Source organism: Terrapene carolina, unplaced genomic scaffold (genome assembly GCF_002925995.2).
Source record: "Terrapene carolina triunguis isolate 2854851 unplaced genomic scaffold, T_m_triunguis-2.0 Scaffold62, whole genome shotgun sequence".
Lineage (NCBI taxonomy): Eukaryota > Metazoa > Chordata > Testudines > Emydidae > Terrapene > Terrapene triunguis.
Window position 1 is genome coordinate 18783112 of NW_020664413.1, and position 21161 is coordinate 18804272.

The 21161-nt window shown below is 38.9% G+C and overlaps 1 protein-coding gene across 1 annotated transcript in view; it reads right to left on the bottom strand.

The window, feature by feature from the left end:
- The window catches only part of LOC112105812 (von Willebrand factor D and EGF domain-containing protein-like), a 246414-nt gene that overhangs the window by 133138 nt on the left and 92115 nt on the right, over positions 1 to 21161 (bottom strand). Inside the window, exons 6-10 of the mRNA XM_029910510.1 lie at positions 19671 to 19760; positions 16381 to 16516; positions 11609 to 11826; positions 8289 to 8362; positions 391 to 664 (exon numbers count right to left, since the gene is read on the bottom strand). Of these exons, the coding sequence (XP_029766370.1) occupies positions 391 to 664; positions 8289 to 8362; positions 11609 to 11826; positions 16381 to 16516; positions 19671 to 19760 (792 nt within the window). The remainder of the gene's footprint in view (positions 1 to 390; positions 665 to 8288; positions 8363 to 11608; positions 11827 to 16380; positions 16517 to 19670; positions 19761 to 21161) is intronic.

The following is a 21161-nucleotide window of genomic DNA, read 5'->3' on the forward strand; positions in this document are numbered from 1 at the left end:
ATACAAACAACAAATAATATTCATATCACTCTTGGCTATGTCTTTGAGTAACACCCATCCACTCTTGTTAGTTTCATGTTTTGTTTTATGTTTGATCATTACCTGTTATGTTCACTCCCTCTGGGGCACCTGGCATTGGCCACTGTCAGTAGACAGGATACTGGGCTAGATGGACCTTTGGTCTGACCCAGTATGGCCGTTCTTATGTTCTTATGGTTCAATTAACACGTTAGCCAGCACTTTCCCTCAGACTGGTTTTCTCAATAACTGTGGCTTTCACTTTAAGCACTCTGATGGCTACGGGTGTATGTGTAGTAGTTACTTAATTCAGAAATATATAGTTAAAGTCAAAGCAACTTAAAAAAAAAAGAAACCTAAAGGTCCACCTACGGTAATTTTTTCCCCTCCGTAGGACTTCACGATTTTGACACGTCGAGGTGATGCTCCAATGCTTTTAATAGACAGCTGAGGTCTGGTTTCCTGAAACTGACCATTACACATGTCTAGCAGGATGATGTCATTACCCTCCCATGCAGCTACACCACAGTTGCAGGCAACAGCATACTGGCGGCTTCCACAGTCCCACTGTCGTACATGTACCTCAAACACACGGGCCAGGCTCTTGCACAAAAGAAAGGTTCCAATTTTATAATTATCGTAACGCCTAAACAACAAACAAACAAAAACAGGATTTTCAGACCCAGGGTGTACATCTATCATGACTGTGTGTTTGTACTCCAACAGCTACACTTTTTAATTAGGCCAGCATGATGGCTGGCCTTGGAGGAGAAAGAAAATTAACACATGGGAAAGCATACATTCAGCACCATACACAAGCTAATACCACTGGAGTTATTAGCTGGTAATGGATAAGAATTCATGTGAGAGCTGTTAGCTGTCTAAGAGCTGCTGCTATGGCAACAGGCATGCATGAAAAAGATAAACATTTGAGAAAAGCAAATGGGAAATAATCCCTGCCTCCAGGACTTAATAAATACGTTTTGGTTGTAACTGGATGCTCTACGGCATGGTATTCTTCACAGCAAAATCAGTGCTCAAATAACATCTTCTGTGACTAATCACTAAATTTTACAAGGCTGACTGGGGCTAGGTGAACACTTCATATGAAAAATTAGGACTCTCCTGGAACCCTGTTAAAGTGAAGTTATTTCTCCCCCTTAGAATGACTTCACCATAAGCATAAGTTTCACTATAACTGGATTTGCAATTGGCACACTGCAATGTGTTAAGTAATTTGGAACTTTCATTGTGCTCTACTACAAATGGAGTTTCAGTCTGTCTGAATTCACTGTGGAACTAATTCTGCAGTTGTTAGTCAGTGTTATTCTGGCAAATTTCTCACAGACCTCAGTCTGAATTTTGCTTGAGTAAGGACTGCAGGATTAGGGCCTATAAGTGGATTCTCTTGTATTTCCAAATGCCTCTATTTTCTCACATTGTAATTACTTCTTGCTCTTATCCCATATATTGCTCTGGCAACTGAGGAAACAGTGGCTAGGCATTTTATGGAAATTGTGTGGGACTTCTTTGAATGAATCCATTGCTAACCACCTTTTGAAAGCAGTGCTTGGTAACACCTTCCTTTTAAACAGCCATGTTTGGTTTTAAAACAGATTTGTAGGAATCTACAACTAATAGAAAACAAATTATTATTTTTCATGTTGAAATTTTCTATATTATGCAAGGAAAGTTCAAAAATAATTACAACCAATGAAAATAAAGATTAAGAATTTTTTTGTGAAGTACTGCCTCAGAAACAGCCCTATTCCTTTTACAGTTCTCCTCCCCCCTGCCCCTTAGAGAGAAGCACGCTCTGTAGAAGTGTATGGAGTTTGGAATAAAGCAAGAAAATAGAGATTAACTGTTTGTTTGTCATAAAATTTGATTTTACTCCATCTTGAAAAACTCAGCGAAGGTGGCTGTAATCAGAGAACACTTTTGATGGGCTTGTCTCATCCTATTTTCTAATCAAGTACATAAATCCTGAGCACGCTGTTCAACAACTGGGACAAAATACTGATTAGAACTAAAGGGAGCATTAAAAAAATTCATCTCTCTTTTAATGTCAAACAATTGGCTTTTATGGATATATCCACATGAGGAAGATAAGGAGATGGAAAACTCTGAGAATCATCTTCCAAAACTTCCTTCAAATAGTCCTTTTTCAGGTGCAGGCATTTTGAAGGAGGGTGGTCATGAAAGAAGTAGGGCATGCATGAGAGTGGCTACATTTAAACTCTGCTGGTCTATCATTTAAATACATAAGACTCTCTTAACACAGGTACCTAACTGTCTTTCACAGAAATGGAACTATTCACTCATATTAATGTGCATAGACAATGGGAGCCCAATCCAACTCTTATTGAAGTCAATGGGAGTCCTTCAGTTAGGTCATGCCATAGATCATGTAAAATGTCAGACTTGCAAAATGTCTTCATTTTTAAATGGAAGCCTTAAGCTGGTGTTGAATTACTTGAATGCAAAATTGAATCTAAACAGATATGCTTTTGTGACACTCATAAAAATGTCATGACAGCCATATAGGCAGCAGTGGAAAATTAAATACCGCTAAACAGTAGGAAAAGATTTTACTATATGTTTTTTTTATGTTTGCCCCAAATGTGGAAAGCTTAAGTCAGAAGAATAACCTTAACCCCCTCCCCCACACCTCTCCCCCTACACTTATCTATCAGTCTATCTTTACCACACTCATCACTATGCTGTTATACTGTACTTTACTGTTGCTATACAACCCACTCCCAAGGACACTCCAGCACTCATTCTCCTTTCCCATGAGGCTCCCCCCCGCCTTGCCTCTTCCATCTTCTTATTTAATTTATTTCATTACTACTGCTCCCAAAACGTCAGCTACTGAAAGGCACCATTTACGATTAATCTGTTCACTTGTCCATAGGACTGCTGTCCTTGCCAGTGAGAGCTATTTTATGTTGGTCTGTGTCCTACAAAGTGTTAGTCAGAGGGAAAATGAAGGATATACTTGGGAACCAGAATACATTCACATTTTATTTTTTGTAGCAAGCATTTTATAAAAGAAAAAGAGGCTCAGTTGATTTGCATGATCCTCCTGGGCCAAATTCATCCCTGGTCTCACTTCACTCAAGTCCTTGGAGTTACCAGAGTCAAATTTAGATCCAGTTACCAGACATGTGAATGTCAAGATAAAGCAGACAGAATAGAGTGGATCAGAACAATGAGTTGTGATTCGCTAGTGGCATATGGCTCAACATCCCAAGCTGGATGTGGATAACACCAGGTACAGAATAGTTAGGCTTGGTGGAATTCTGTTTTTATTGTTTTATCATTTTGATGGTAATAGCAATGTTTATTTGTAAGCATTTTTTTCTATTTTAATCTATTTAAATTTTCACAGTTGTGGGAAATTATGGGGAGGTCAGAAAATAATTATTTAATGACAGTAGATGTTGAGATTCAAAAAGTTAAGGCTTTATAACTGGGAAAACATAAACTGTCAACTTCATATGTCAAAATATACACAGTAAATATCCTTAAAGAAAACTTTAATAAGTTTTCAAGCAGCATTCTTTTTTACTCTACCTATCTGTACATTTCAATTATTATCAATGGAAATATTTTTGTTGGTTAGTATGTGTACAGTGAGATTGACCAACATTTTACCAACATTTACTGATAAAAATTTAATTCCTCCAAGCCTAAGGCTAGTCAGTTCTAAAGTAATCATGGCAGCACTGAATAGAAGAATAGAGGCAGCATCAATGGCTTTTCCTAGATGAATAGGTCAGTATATGTGGGAAAATCTGTAAAGACCTTGACGTTTTAACATTCCCACTCCCCTAAAAGCTGGGATATGAATAAGATCCCTTTGCCCTTGCTACATTTAATAAAAGCAAAGCAGATGAGAAACTGAACATACCCAATACCTCACCCATGTTTTTGTAAGATATTTACTCCATCCCAGGGTTAAATGAACTTCCAGTTACTCTGCTGTGCATTATAGGTGTGGGGCCTTTGAAGAAAGCAAAACTTGTGGCTTGACTGCATTGCCCTACAGTTTGGACCTCAGTGTGCACCAAAGAGCTGCACTGTAATTACTCCTCTGTGTGGACACTGCAGGTGCAAACTAAAAGATTCCTAGTTCACTTTAACATAGTCCTCTTCAAATGGGATTACATTAAGGTGAACTAGGAACCTTTTAGTTCACATCCACAGTGTCCAGGGGGACTTACAGCACAGTGGTGCATGCTGCTATTCACAACCCTGTAGTCTGATGTGAGGGGAAATGTGAGGGGATTCTGTGGAGCATGAGAGGTGGAGAACTCTCTTATAGGGTTCTCATCCTCCCTGGAGATCGGTAGCTTGTGATCATAGAAGAGAGGCTTTTTGCTTTTAAATAGGCATTTGCAACAGGACGGTTTCCTACAGAGCCGAGATCTGTGACTTTCCTTGATTTGTGGGCATCAAGACAAAGAATTTTTCTGGCAGCCTGGGCCTTGCATGCAGGAGTGCCGCCAGCTTTTTTGCGCATGTTGCAAATTAATCCAGAGGAAGGCAGATCTCTACGATGCAGTTGCATGGGAGTGGGCAAAAGCAGAACAGCCACACAAGGGGTCTATACATTGGCTCTGCTCACTGTGAAGGAGGCTGCTGGGGGTAGGCTCAGGAACTATTGGCTCCATGCTTAGGTGAAACCCCAGCAAACCGACCAAGGAGCTGAAGGCTGGAACAGTAGTCATGGAAGGGTTGCATTATTATCCCAGTGACTTACCTGCAGGTTGGCAAATTCTATTCCCTCCATTCTCAGGCATAGACCTTTAAACATACCTCCCTGCACAAGTGCAGTTATTCTGTTCAGGAAGTGGTGAATTTCACCCCTAGAGAATACTGATGCATAGATTTAATTTACATGCTCCAGAAATCTAAAAATTCTCCTTTATAAGGTGAAATGAAAAATAACACTAATTATATATAAATTACCAACCAAGCAGTCTTAGGTGTTTTAGATATTGCCATAAAAGAGGTATCTTAGTACTTAGCTTGAAACTGATAATTCACTTTTAAGAATCTACAATTTATGATGTGAAAGGCTTTTATATTTATAATGCATCATAACTAATAATGAAGCCTATACTTTCTCTTTGCCAGGCTTGCAAATTTGTTTCATTTAAAAGGCATTTTGCTATAAAAGGAAGTGCTCTTTCAGAGCTTTAGCCAGTATAATTAATATCATTGCACTTCTATGCATCAACACACTCAAACTGTTGTACTGTAAAATATGACACTTTGCCCCCCTAACTATTAGTCTCTCCCTTTAGTCAAAAGAATTATTAGGTAGATGTTTCTATAGAAATGTATTAATAAAAGTACATGGCAAACTATTTTTTATGTAATACGCATTCCTTGAGGTAGGCATACAGAAAGGGCAAACTATTGTCTCAAGGATAAGGTAGGTACTTTAATTATTTAATTAATAGCCTTGCATTATGCTAACCCAGATGGAATGTGCATGAGGTAGCCAGATTACAAGCTGTTGAGTGGTTGTTTCTCACGAGGAGAAGTTTATTTTAATAAGAAATAAAAAGTCATAAAATAATCTCTGTTCACTAGGGCTGATCAAAGTTTTTGACTAAAATTTTCCCAATGGAAAATGCATTTTGTCAAAATCAACATTTTCCATGGAAAAAATGTGGATTTAAATTATGTATTTCAGTGTCCTAACTGATAAATTCAAAATAAAAAAATAATTTGCAACAGAAAATTTAAATGAATTTTTTCATTTCGATGTATTTTTCTTTTGATTTTTGGAAACAAAACATGTTCACTTTGGGTTTTGGGTCTGGTTTTCCCGTACTTCTCTCCCTTTTTTACTTCCCCCAACTTTTTCTGGTGAGAAAGCGTTAAATATAAGAAAGTATGGGGAAAATCTCACTCATCACTGGAAAAAGTTGCCTATCTCTCCCGTCTTAGGTCTCAATCTCTCAGAGAATCCTTCATGGTGTCCCATGGAGAGCGGGTGGAAAGGTGATAAGGCGGCAGCTGACCACCCTTCTTCCACACCAGCATTCCCTGGAAGGTGCTGGGCCAATGGGATCTGCTACCCTGTCTTTAGGCTGGTGGGGTTCTATGTACAAGGATAGGAAGAATGTATTTGTTTGGGTTACAGTGCTTTACTGGTCTGATACCAATACCTGGGGAAGAGTTGATTGTCTGTCTTTTACATTCTCCATCCTCTTTTTCTATCCCTCTCTCTTTATCTATCCCAGTGCCATGCAAGATGCACATCTCCATTCAAACACAACTTTTTCTCACATGTGCATTTTATGAACATAAGGAGATGATCAAAATTTGCCTCAAAATTTATCTGTCAGCTGTATGCTTCTAGCAAGGTACAAACAAGGATTGCATTCCCATTATTCCTTAGATGCAGCGTAGCTTTAAAACTAGTTCATCACATATATTAGAATTTGAAAGATTAATGTTGTGGAATATATAGATAGAATGCTTGGCTAACTGATGACTAATAGGGCAAGGGGGAACATAATAATATTTGAAAGAGAGGAATTATTTACAATAATAGAAGAGAATATAACTAGGAGTGATGAGATGGTGAAATTAAGAGTAGGAAACTTGGCTGAATATCAAGAAGTTCCTGAAAGTGAGTTGTATTAGTCTGTGGAATAAATCTCCTGAGAGAGCTGGCAGAAGCCCTGTTACTTGGCTCATTTAAAACTAGACTGGATAAAACATTAGTGACGATCCAAAAGGAAGAAATCCTGCAGTATCTGGAGTGGTAGGTAGGATGGATGAGATGACCTGCTGGGCCTTTTCCATTGCAAGATTCTATATTCTGAAGGAGAGCTTGCCATATACGGACATTCCTTATCAATTGCCAACGGTAACTTCAAATCTATTATTGGTAACATTTCTCAGAAACATCCCTACTTGCAATCAATAATGGGATTGCACAGGTGTAACTTGTAGCAAATGTTGGCCTAATAACATTAATTTAATGAGTGGATTATTGAATAAAATAAAATGTCTTATAGGCTCTCTCATTCTCCGATATAATGTTGTGCTAGATAGCCGAGAAGGCACTTCCGGTCTATAATTCTATTCTCCTTGGCTTATGACTTCCTCAGAATTGCCTATTGGGAGGACATTTCTCATTCCAAGCTCAGAAGTGAAATTATTTTATGTTGTTAAAGTTTAGTCTTTTTCGCAATTTTTGAGTTATCTGGTTATGAAAAATAACAGTGGGATAGTGAAAAACTTGTTAGGAAGCCTGACTGCTGCTGAGATGACTTAAACTTAGTCAGTATTCGGAAGTCCAAACTTGTAGGGCCAAGTCTTCTGGTAGAGTAAACCACATAGCTCCACTGAAGTCAATGAAGCTAAATCAATTTACTCTAGTGGAGGATCTGGCCCATAATGCTGGAAAAGAAATGTGGACTGTGCAGTGTTTGAAAAACACAGTTAACTTAATTTACTTCATTTCTTAACTATCAGTGAATGCAGAAAATATACTGTATACATTATTTTTGAAACTCAGTTAATAGCTCAGAGTGTAGATAATTCCAGGTATTCAGGGAGGATATATAAATATTCATGCATCCTAGCTTTTAATTCCTCCTTGTATGTCTCTCTGAATTACTATTCCTACCTATAAAATGGCATAAGGAGTTCCACCATGTGCGTCAGCTTTTCTGCTGAGGCCCATTTTCAAAGTCGGTGTCCTGACTAGAGTGTACTGCAACCTACAGAGCATGTAGTATTTGAAATTGGGACCACTGGAGCCCAGCAGGTGGGACCCCAGACTTGCTGAGTCTCTTCTGATGCTTAAGGTATAAAATTATGACCCTGACCATTAGGAGGTTTACCAACAGAAACTGGAAATCTGGGAGATAATCTGAGAGGATCTGGTTCAAATTCTGTAGTCCTTAATCAAGCAAATATTTGAATCAGGTAAAACTCCTGGAGTCTTCAATGGGAGTTTTGCTCAATCAAGGGTTGCAGAATTTAAGACTGTTTTTGACAAACTATTAAATCTAAGAAACATTTTAGCTTCAAAATAAATAACTCACGTCATTTTAAACAGGAATTTAGACTTTTGGGAAAGAACCATGAATTTTCTCCAAAGCACTGTATCAATCACTAATAACAAACTATTATAACACTCCTAGTGTATTCTAATGGAACACCATATGCTGCATTCAGGAACTGAAAACTACAACAATCAAGCCAAATTATTTCAAGGTAGAAAGAATACTCACCTTCCATCAAATGTGATAATGTGTGGATCAGTTAAAGAGTAGCAGTTTCCTGTTGGGAGGTCTTGAACTGTGACCTGGTTAATATAAAATGTGTAATGAATACAATTTATGTAGCAGTTTCTCTTCTTTGTTTTCCCTCACAAAACTTTATGGGTAGCATTCAAGGGTCAAGTACAAACTGAAATCTGACTTATAAAACATGATGCAGAATGGGTACAGAATAGACTTCCTTTTTAAACAATTGAGTTTAATCACATACTGCCTAGGAGCTGGGTGTACTATTATTTCACCTACCTCTGTTTATTGTATTTCTTTACCCTGTTTGGTAAAAAAGAAGCTTTTCCTACTAAAATTCCCATTAATAAGCAGAACCCCGCCTAGAAATTACCAAGAGTGTAGAACACTTATTAAATCACAATAATTTTAAAGCCTGAAGTCTGGCTTAATTATGGATAACTAGCATGTTTTAGTAGCCTGTACTACTACAGGTCCATAGGTTTGACCTTAATTTTATGGTTCATATTTTGAATATTTAATTCATTTAATACAGACTGTGGACCAGGATCTGAGATCAGTTACAGTGTAAATCCAGAGTAAACCCTTCCTGGTGTCAAGGAATCAGTGCAGTCTCCCTTAACTTCAAGGTTGCGGGAGCCATCAAAATTGGGTGAAAGATAAGGGCTGTACTAAGGCTTCTCTCAGTTACAGCAGTGTAAAACTATCTTAAGTTAGATCAGCAATAACCCCTAAGAATTTCAGCCATCTGGGAGCAGAAATGACATGAAGAGTCAGGAACCCGTGGAGATATTACGCCTGCAAAAACTAGGAGAAGACCCAATGCCTCCAATGATGCTGGGGGGGAACAAACTTACTTGTGGCACTTGCTACACCTGCGTCCTGTAGGGGTCCTTTGCATCCCCCATCCACTGGACAGAGAGACAAGAGTATTGCCACATTGCTGCCCAAAAGGTGCTTCTTGGTGAAGGTATATTGCATAATATAATATCCAATTCTCACCTTGATAATGTAGAATCAGAGTGTGCTATTTGCACACAGCCTATAGTAAGTTGTAGTGCAAAGGGCCCCATTTGCACTGGGGGAAGAATGAGCCATATGTGATACCCCTTTATGGGATGAAACATGCTCCCATACATGCAGCCAGCCTACCCCCATTCTCTGGCCGTGACAGTCTACTCTTTGCTTGCTCTGTCTATCTGCTCCCAGACGGAGGCATCTTAGGTACAAACTCTGCACTCCATCAGGAACCCAGAAATGCAGTTCAAATAGTTCTGACATGGGGTGTGAAGCAGGAGGAAAAGGTGGAGGGTCCTTGCGCCTCCCTTTGTCACTATGCAGCCATGTGGAATCAGGCATAATGTAGTCTTTAGGAATAGGGGTGATTTTAAATAATGGATTAACGGGAGAAGATGGGCTTCTCTCATGGAGATGAGCCCCTCAAATGAAGAGTTTGTACTTTTGCATATACATCATCAGCCTTCTGGTGATGCCACTCTGACACCTCACGTACGCTGGCCACCCACAGGTGTTAGAGTTCACCCCTTGAGGAATGCAGAAGTGAAGTCCTCAGTGAAAAATGTTTTGGCCTGAAATCAAATATAGTTGTATCTACCAAAAATGATGTAAAAGAATTTTCTCTATTAGCACCATCACTACATCCCAACTCACTCTCTCTCTCCAGCTCTTTTAATTACCAAATCAATGCAAAGAGTGCAGTATATTTGCTTCCGAGGTAGTGGGGACCTGAATTTCTCTCAAATCGTTCTGCACACTTCAGCCATTCCATTTCCAGATAAATTTGGAGATTTATTAGGAAGCCTGCAGTATCCAAAGACTATTTTGATTTTAATATATCATGCTGAAGTTTTTCTTGGCTACGCTGGCGGAGGTGTTTAACATTAATGCTTCTAATTGCTTGCAAAACATCAACAGTAAAGTGAGATTTTTTTTGTTCTTGGAAGCTTGCTTTACTAGGATCAAATTTAATTTATTTTTTAAATAGTTAATTTAACTTTACATTTGCTCAGTTCTCATGTTTTAATAGAAACATGAATGCCATCAAAAATTAATACATGTTTGATTGCATTGAGCTAACTGCATTGCATTTGTGTTGAACTAGATTAAAGATGCCTTTATCATCATAAGGACAATATTTAAAATATTTAATATAAAGACTATATTGAGGAAGAAAGGAAATGTACACACCTTTGTAATTATACTTTTTAAAGATACAAATACAGTACTCTGGATCTAATTTTGATCTCCCTTCCTCCAGTGTAAATCAGGCAAAACTCCATTGAAATCATTAAGCTGATACCATTGTATAGCCATGGTAAGTGAGAATAGAATCAGTGTCACTCTTTGGGTCTTGAGGTAAATGATGCACATAAATCAGGACCAAGTTCATTAATCAGTATGTCTTCTATTGGTAAAAATACGCTACATTGGATTTGTCACCTCTTTGTGAACTCTAGTTGAGTGATATGTATGTTCTGACACTGTGGTCCTTTTAGTCTATCACATCATAATATCACTGTGGACTTCTATCAGAGCTCTCATCTGAGAATCAACAGGCCACAAACAGTGGGCCAAATTGTGTGTGCCTCACTCACTTGAACAGGCCTCCTGAAGCAAATGTAACTAAAGGAAGCAGGATTTGGCTCATTAATTATTCTCATTATATTAATAATGCCCATTTTGTACATGAATAAACAGAGATACAGAGAGGTTAAGTGCCTCATTAGAGGCCTCATAATTACTGGCAGAGCTGAAAATAGAACACGGAAGTCCTGACTCTCAGTCCCCTTCTCAAATTACCAGGCCACTCTCCAACCCTTTATTTATTTTGTTGTTCAATGTGGCAGTGGGGAATCATAACCAACAGAAGTGTTCTTGCAGGGAAGCTTTGCCTTTGCTTCGCTCTATGAACCACAATCTAAATGTGGGTTATGTGCTCTTTTGGAATTTCTTCCCCTGAGTGTTTTCTTTTCCTCCTAAAGAATTGATAGTTCCAAACTGGCCCTCTCTCCTCCCAAAACACACACACATACAAATGTGATTGTGTGTAGAATCCAGCTGTTGGCCCTACTGATGTGCTGGCTGATAAACAAAACAAACCGGTTAAAGCAAAACACTCCACAGATTAATTTCTTTGGCATATTAAGTCACTGTGCTGAGTTAATGTGCTCACAATGAGGAAGTTTATACAGCTAAGACTTATTGCCTTCCTCCCACCCCCGTCCATTCATAGCAAAACTCCCACTGAAGTTTGCCATGTTTTCCAAGTTATTTGAGTAACCAACCTTTACATCCTTTGGTGCATATGCTCTCCAGAGTAGTTCGCTCCTTGTGACTGGCTCAGCTCTGATATAGCTGATGCGGTCTCCATCCTGGGCAAAGTCTGTCACAGCTGTCACAGTGAGTGAGGCTCTTGCACAACTGCCTTCTGTACAGGGCATATGCAGGAGATCCACTTGGCATGTCGAAAGGGCTATGTTTGAGGGCCCCAGTAATAAGTTATCTAAAATGTACAGGAACATTGCGCCTGAGAAAAGATATTACATGGTTGTCCCCACCATCTTTACTGTCAGACATAAATGTTCTACTTTCAGACACACACATTAATTGAAACCACATGGGTTTTGTGTGAAAACTGTTGTTATGACTAACTTGATCTGATATCGCTATGCAAATGGTCACTGCATTTCTTCTTGCGATAGATGTTCTTATGAAGACCCAGTTGCATGCCTTTATAGTCACAGCTGCAAATATATTCTCAAGTGACACTCTTATCTATATGGGGAAGAGCCCATGGGATGAAGATGAATAATTCTCATGACTAGGAATAAGACTGTTTCAGGAAGATGCACTTGCCAAGGTACTTACAAAATTATCATCAGTTTATGCCTGAGACAAAGGATGGTGCAGTGGTTAGGGTCCTAGCCTAAGATTTGAGAGACCTAGGTTCAACTTCCTGCTCTGCCACAGACTTTCTGTGGGACCGTGGGCAAGTGCCTCAGTTCTCCATCTATAAATTGGAGATAATAGCACTTCCCTACTTACAGTCAGATTCTGAGGATAAATACTTTCAAAGATTAAGAGCTGCTCTGATACTTAGGTAACGGGAGCTAGACAAGCACCTAACATAGACAGAAAAGTGCTGGAGACCTGGGAACTGAATCTGGCTGCTCACAGAGCAGGTGAGGCAATGACATTGTAAGATTAGTCATGCAGCTCTGCCACTGTGCTTCAGCTCTTACTTAAAATGACCTCCTCTAGGGGTGAGAGGGTAGCTGCCTTCATGCCTTTTTAGTTCTTAGCCTCAATTTTAAAGTCACAAATCTGGGGTCCTGTTAGTGCCATCTATTGAGTTTTTTTTCATATGGACACTTATCCACTAAGAACTGGTTTGAGACAGAGTTGCTGCCTCTGAGGGACAAAAATCTGGGACATCCAAGATGTTCCTGAGAGCCATTAAACTGAACTGCTGGCAATATGTACTGAGCAACTTTACAGGTTTCCAGGGACAGCTACCACAAAAAAAGGGCAATCCTGGGAAAGCCTGGATAGGTGGCAACCTTACTCTGAGATCACCACTTTTTTCACAGAGGATACTGAATAGCCACTGGATTGTAATAACAGCCACCTACTCTGGATTTGAAATATGTAGCCCAAAGTGATCCATTCAAAAGCCCAATGGTTTCTTTGAACACACAAGGGGAAATTGTGGCCCTATTGAAGTCAACAGAAGATTTGCCATTGACTTCAGTGGGGCCAGGATTTCACACAGTTTCCACAGTCTGAGCCAACACCTACAGTATGATAAGAAATGTTGGGAATTGGATTAATTTGGTAAAAACAAAGCAATTATTCATAATTCATGGATTTGCTTCTTAATTTATATTAAGTTGGTGTAAAAATATGCAAACGTCTTTCCAAATAATCAGTATTTCATGCCTTATTGAAAAGTCCTATACAATGTAACTGAGATTAAACCCACAGATTCTATACAAATTGAACTATGGCATTTAATAGAGAAGTATCTCTGATATCAAATGCTTAAGGGCTGGCTTACAATTGTATAGCAAAGTTCTGGATCATTTTCAAGGTTTTTTTAGTCAGTTAAACAGAAGCTTTCCATAAAGGACAGTTATTGCCATTGTAGCCATGTGAGGTTTGCTCACTTCCCAGAACAGAAGTTTAAAATCAAACAAAATAATCTTGTTAAAATAACAGAGATACACATAAAACAAGCGGCACAACAACAGCTCTGTTGTGTCCTCGGATTCATTATATTATCTAAACCTAGAGAGATATTTCTATGCTTTTAATTGGCTTTCTCAATGCTTATTACCTACATAATTAACACAACAGTGGTGTTAAATGGACTCAACTCGACACGGAGTTTGTTATTTAATTTCTTTTAGCATAAATGAATAAAAACTAAAATAGCCTTTATTTCCAATGTGTAGGACTGTGGCCAATTTAAATCTTACAGTATTTAAAAGGCCGTAGCTTTCTTTCAAACAAAAAACAAATGCAACTAAAGCACTGAATAAACATCCTTGCAAAGTACATATGCATACATAAAGCAGAAGATGTTTATAGACATTTAGCATCTCCGTTGAACATATGTGGCCCAATGACACACAGACAAACAGCCTCAGGGTGGACCAATCAAGGGCAATAGTTGGTTATTAGTTTAAATTGCATAAATGAGATGATTAAAAGGGACAGAAACTTGCCACTTCTGTAACAGCTTCTTTCCAAGGCTAGTTAATTGGTACAGTTGTATCTCCATCTCTGCACCTCTCAGCACCAACTTGTCAAGTTCATTAACACATTGAAAATAAATCTACTTCTGGAAACTTTCTCGGTCAGTCTCCCTTAAAATATTAAGAGACTGATAAAACATGCAGTGAAAAGGGAGTGGGCCCCTGCCAAGCAAGTTTGTATTAGATGCTAACTTTGGCAGAATAGCTTCTGCAGTCTTGTTAGCTCACTGCCCATAAATTTGCCATCAGCCAGATTTTCAAAGGTGCCTAACTTCCTCTGGTGCTTTTGAAAATTCCACTAGGTGCCTATCTGCATTTTTACACACCTAAATACCTTTACTAATCTGGCCCTGTGAGTTTAAAGAATGCTCACTTGGTAGGCTGACACAGCCAGGCAGCCAAGAGGAATATGCGGAACAGTGCACCACTAAGTCACTAGCAAATTCAAACCACTCCATGTATGGAAGCCAACACAGCTGCTGAAACCACAAGGTACAGTTCATCTTAGATCAGTGAGTTATGTTCTCATTTTGAATCCCTTTTTATCCCCTTTGTTGTCTGTGCTTGTGCTGAGGATTGGGAGGAAAAGGAGAGGGATTTCAGCTCATTGAAGTGAATGTTTCTGAACATCAGGGAGATTAAAAAAGGATGAGAAGAAAGAGTGGGGTGGTAGATTGAACCTCAGCAGAGGATTATTGATTTTTTTTGTTTTGTTTTAGGAGAAGTTCTGTATAATGTATATGTCAGCAGCTGATTAGATGGGGAAGGCAAAGATCTGGGGAGAAATCCTGGCCTTATTTAAGTCTAGGGGAACTTTGCCATTGATTTCAATGGGTCCAGGATTTCACCCGTGGAGCAGGGGTTGTTTAAAAAATTCTCACCAGTGGTAAAACCAGCACATAGCAAAAATCCCAGAGCTTGTGTGTTGTTTTGCCTTGAGTTTTTAAGATGAGATGCTACATTTAACAGGTGGACAAATGCTCTGGTGGGCCTGATTGTGATCCTGTCTCCAAAAACAACACCCATTGACTTCAAGGGAACAGCATACACTGGAGGACAGCAGCATTAGTCCCTTGATAGAAAAAGTTTTTGGTTGTTAGATGATGAAAATGGAAAATGAAAATCCATAATTTCTGGATGTGAGCAGAATTACATCACTCTGACCTTGGAAAAAATATTTGCTAATTAAGATGGCAAAATGTTTCTTTAGATAAAATTTGCTAACATTCCCAAGCAAACAACTTAGAAAGTGATCAATAGTATGTCACAAAAATTAATGCAGTGTTGTTTTTGCCATGTTGGTCCCAGAATATGAGAGAGACAAGCTCTGTGGAGCTTGAAAGATTGCCTCTTTCACCAACAGAAATTGGTCCAACAAAAGATATTACCTCACTCACCTTGTCACTATCATGTTCTAGTCCACCAAAAACCCCCAAACAAATGAAAACCAGAAAACAAACCAACAAAAAAAACCCTTTATATGTTCATTTTCTAGAAAAGGAATGTAATGTAGAACTAATTCTTGATATTTTTAAAAGGGAAAGACTACTAAATTCCTAACTTCCACACCCTTCTTAGGGTATGTACCGATACTGGGAAAATTAGGTTATATGGGATACAAAACAATATCTGTAATGTTTCATGATTTTCTTCTCCGTCCAAAAGTCTTTGAGATCCTGATGGTGCAAAGACTTAAAAATATTTATAATGTTACATAGATGAATAGTCCCACTGAAGTCAATTGGACTCCTCAAGTGTGTAGAACTGAGGCTTTATAGCGTAGGCTCTTTGGGATACTGACGGGACCTAACCATATGTTTCTAACTTCAATAAAATCACAATTTATCCAGAAAAAGATGCAAAATCTGTTCAGTGATTTATTTATTTATTTATTATTGATCCAGCTCTTGAATTATCTGAGGATGATGTTCTGAGTGACCATCAATAAGTGACGAGATTGTTCTGAGTGTCACTCTGGTTAAGAACCATTCAGGATGCAGAACCTTGTAATGCTATTTTATAAACCTAAATGTTTTAAAAAATCCTTTTATTTATCATTATTTCTCTAATAAATCACAATGAACTATGATGTAGCTATTATTGAAATTGCTTAGTGTACCGGCAACAAACCATGAGTGATTTTCTCATCTACTTTGTTTTAGAAGCTAACATGCTATTTAGTTTTTTCAACCTTTCAACATTATCTAAATGTTGTAATTTCCCTTTAAATTCATTGTACCATATAAGTTGCAAAAAGTACATAGTCACAATGAATTAACTACAATGTACAAAACTCTTACCAGAATCTTCAGTTTTCAGCTGTAAAGTAATTTTACAGATGTCACCTTGACCTTGGCAGATAATAGGTACAGTACTTAGAATGGTCAAAACATGTTCTTTGTCATCCTCTGAAATTTGTAATGACTCTGGTGTAAACTGGAAGTAAAATAGATGATCAATCTTAGATAATGATGATAGAAAAATAAGGCAAAATTGATATTTCTGAAACATAAAAAATGATTTTTTCTTTTTAACCAAATAAATTTACAAATTCATTATCATAATTTCTGATAACGTAATCATTGTCTCTAATTTCAAAAGGTAAAATTGCTTTTTAAGCTTTTACAGTATGTTCAGGAATTAGGAAACTATTTGCAGTTGTCATCAGTAGTCTGTAACAGTTTCTTATTTCCTGGTCTGAAAAGAATCTTAAAAAAATAAAAAGTCCTGAAAACAATAGGATAGCATGGATTTTTTTTTTCAGTATCACTTTAAAAAAAGAACTAGTTACTGTGCACTGAGAGGTATATTTTCACTGATCATGGGCTAGAGTGTGACAGTACCACAAGCCCTGCATATGAGGGGGCACACTGGTGCACTGCCCCAGGAGCAGGGCAGTTCAGTGCAGTTCCCTCCTTGTTCCCTGTTCTTGCACCAGGGGAAAAGAATCTGTTAGTGGCTCATACATGAAGCAGATTAGTTCCCCTTCTATGCCAGCATAGCTCTACTGTCTTGTGCATTCCAGAGCAAAGCCAAGACTCCAGCCACTCCCCACTCCCTCCTTGTCCATCTGCTCTGGTGGCTAGTACACAGCACTCTTACCCTTGCCCATCTGAACCCAATGTCTGGGTAGTGCATATGTGTGAGCTGGGGCTATCTCCCTTTAATGCCCCTGCATGGGTGTGTACCCCAAGAAACAATCTGGCTCTGCATAATTATGTATTTCATTTATACAGGACAATGCTTTTCACTACTAAGGATCCAAGTGTGTTTTGTGATAACTTGTGGGTCGAATTCTGCTTTTGGTTACACTAGATCAGCTCCTATTGACTACAGGGGGAACTGTGCACATTTATCTAGGGGCAGATCTGGGATCTTTATACAGTGGTTGCTCATAAAAATGCTCCTATTTTGCCTTTGATAACTAAAAACCATTACCAGGGTACTTGCAGTATTCTCTGTAATTAGTATAGGTAAATCCTAGAGAATAATGTGAATACTAAAGCAGTACTACAGACATGGCCACTGGACCAAAGATCATTCAAAATTGATTTGAAAACAATATTTTGGTTGGAAACAACTACCAAACCCATTCTCTATCATTCTATGCTGCAGCCATCAAAGTAGTATCTAATAACCTTACAAAATTAAATAATCTAAATAAGGCAGTCTACCCATAAGCATTATTTTTCAGTCTCTTCCCTTGACCTTATGCAGGTGTTTGTTAGAACTTCATTTTTCTCTCCTCATCCTTAAGTCTGAATGCAGTGACATTCTGACTTAAATTCAAAGACTTTAAGGCCAGAAGAGACCACCATAATCATCTAGTCTGAGCACCTGCACATTACAGGCCACAGACACTCACCCATCCACACCTGTAAGAGACCCATAACCTCTGGCTGAGTTACTCAAGTCATCAAATCTTGACTTAAAGACTTCAAGTTACAGAGAATCCATCATTTACTCTATTTCAAACCAGCAAGTGAGTCATGCCCCATGCTGCAGAAGAAGGCAAAAACAAACAAACAAAAACAAACGAAGAAAAACGCAGGGTCTCTGTCAATCTGATCTAGGGGAAAACTTCTTCCCAGCCCCAAATTTGGTGATCTGTTAGATCATGAGTATGTTGGCAAGCCCCAGTAGCCAGACACTTGGGAAAGAATTCTCTGTAGTAACTCAGAGTCCCCCCCATCCAGTGTCCCATCACCAGCCATTGGAGACATTTGCTAACAGCCATTGCAGATGGACCATATGCCATTGTAGGCTACCTAATCATGCCATCCCCTCCATAAACTTATCAAGTTCAGTCTTGAAACAGGTGAGGTTTTTTTGCCACCACTACTCCTCTTGGAAGGCTGTTCCAGAACTTCACTCCTCTGATGGTTAGAAACCTTCATCTAATTTCAAGCTTAAACTTGTTGGTGGCCAGTGTATATTCATTTGGTTTTGTGCCAACATTGTCCCTTAATGTAAATAACTCCTTTCCCTCCCTGGTGTTTATCCTTCTTATGTATTTATAGAGAGCAATCATTTCTCCACTCAACCTTCATTTTGTGAGGATAAACAAGCCAACCTCCTTAAGTCTCCTCTCATAAAGTAGTTTCTCCATTCTTCCGATCATCCTAGTAGCCCGTCTCTGCACCTGTTCCAGTTTGAATTCATCTTTCTTAAACATGGGAGACCAGGACTGCACGCAGTATTGCAGGTGAGATCTCACCAGTGACCATGTCACACTGGTGGCTCATAGTCATCCTGTGATCAACCAATACCCCCAAGTCTTTCTGTTCTGTCTCTTCCAACTGATAAGTCTCCAGTTTATAGCAAAAATTCTTGTTGTTTAGTCCCAAAGTGCATGACCCTGCACTTCACACTATTAAATGTTGTCCCATTTCCATTACTCCAGTTTTCAAGATCAGCCAAATCTTCCTGTATTATGTTACAATCCTTCTTTGTATTGGCAATACTTCTCAATTTAGTGTCACCTGCAAATTTTATTAGTGCATTGCCACTTTTTTGTGCCAGGGTCATTAAAGAAAATGTTAATAAAGATTGGTCTCAAGACCAATCCCTGAGGAACTCCACTAGTAACCTCCCTGCAGCCTGATAGTTCACCTTTCAGCATGACCCATTGTAGTCTCCCCTTTAGCCAGTTCCTTACCCACCTTTTAAGTCTCATATTAATCACCATCTACTCCAATTTAACTAAATATTTCCATGTAGAACTATATCAAATGCTTTTCTGAAATCCAGGTAGATTAGATCCACTGCACATAGGTCTGGCACTCCTAACCTTGTACATAGTCACTGGAATGCATCTGGACATGTGCTAGAAGGTGCATGAAGCACTTTTGCATACTTTTTATGTTCTGACAGTGTCAGCACCTAGACACTACTGTGAATGCTTTAGAAAGGCTTATAGAATGGCAGGTAATTTATTAAGACATTTTCTCACTGGGCATGTAGAAGCTACATTAATTATGATCAAGTCCTATTTTCTTGTGTATTGTGTTCCAGAGTATGTTGGTTAATATTCAAATATTCTTCAGTGACATGCTGGATAAGTGCAGTAAATCAAGGACATCTGCATTACCTTAATCCCTGCATAGAATCCATCGCTCTCTTCAGGCAATGACTGCTGATCAGGAGAGTCCCTCATAAAAGCAGTGACAGTGCAAAAGATCTGTAATAAATAAATAGCTTTACTTGAAATAAAGCAGAAGGGAAACATAGTTATGCATCTTGGTGGTGGCTGTTTTTACCTCTAGAACTGACTTTTTTAGGGGTTGTTGTTTGATCATATTTGTAAACCCTGAGGAGTTAAGGTATTTTTGATCCATTTATTAAAAAAAAGGAGTTTAGGGTCCCAGTCTCAACGATTAATAGCACTTAACACTTGTGTAGCACTTTCAGATCTCCAAGCATGTTATAAAGGCGAGTATTATCATCCTATTTGAGGGAGGCTGATTCAGGAGCTGAAACAACTTGTAGAAGGTCAGTGTAGTCCAGTGATAGGGGCCAAGAATAGAACCTAGTTTGCAGACCACTGCCCTATCCACTGGCTGTCACAGCCTCCTTTTTGAGGCTATATTTTAAGTTGGACCGGCCTCACAATCATCCACCTTCAGAAATAGTCTCAGCATCATTAAAGCCCTTTGTGACAGATGCTTTGGAAACATGGAATATTCAAAGACTATTTTATCTATATTATAAATGTTATATAGATCTTTATGGGCATGCTGTGGCTTGTATTTCTGGATCAATGGGTGAGCTAAAAGATGTTTCCTGCAGGAACTAAAGTCAGTGGGGTGTAATTAATGCAAATCCCCAATCCTGAAAAAAATCAGGCAGGACACAAGTCCTTTTGACACTTTACCCCTTAGGGAAATACCATATCCCGGGTTGACCATTTCAAGATGCCTAAGAATGCAAAGGACTTGAGATCGTATATGTGGGAGAGGGATCACTCACCTTCAATACAGAAATGACACGAGACTGCAATCAAGAGAGACAGGCCCTGCAGAAAGAATCTGAAGAACTTTAAAACCTACCCAGGTCTCTGTGTGGAAGATGGGTAACTATCTGCTAAACTAGACATGTGTACAAGCTGTTTATTGTTTTTATGACATGTTTTTTCTGTGATGATTTTGTTCTGGCTAGTATTTTGCTATATGGAAGCTGGCTGGTTACTGGTGAACCCTGTCATTGCCCTTGAGACAACAGGCGTGTACGTGCTGAACTAGTTAGACCTTGTGAGGCGATCTGCAGGAGTCTGCAGACTAATTCCCCAGTCTGGAGGGAGAGGGTTGCGGGATCCTGCCCCAAGAAAGGTAATGGCTAGAGGCCTGAGACTTAAGTGGGGTTCCCTTACAGAGTCCAGGAGGGGGTCAGAGGTACAGTTACCTCAGGAACTATGACACCCTCTTTATGTGTTGTCTCAAGTCCTGATCATGAGAAGCTGCGTACTCTATTTTGCCTGATGTATTATAAAAGTGTTATCTAAATGATAAAGACATGTCAACAAGGTTTATCTTTTAAAAAGCACAATGTATCAGGCCAATTATGTTTTATTCCTAGGACAGTC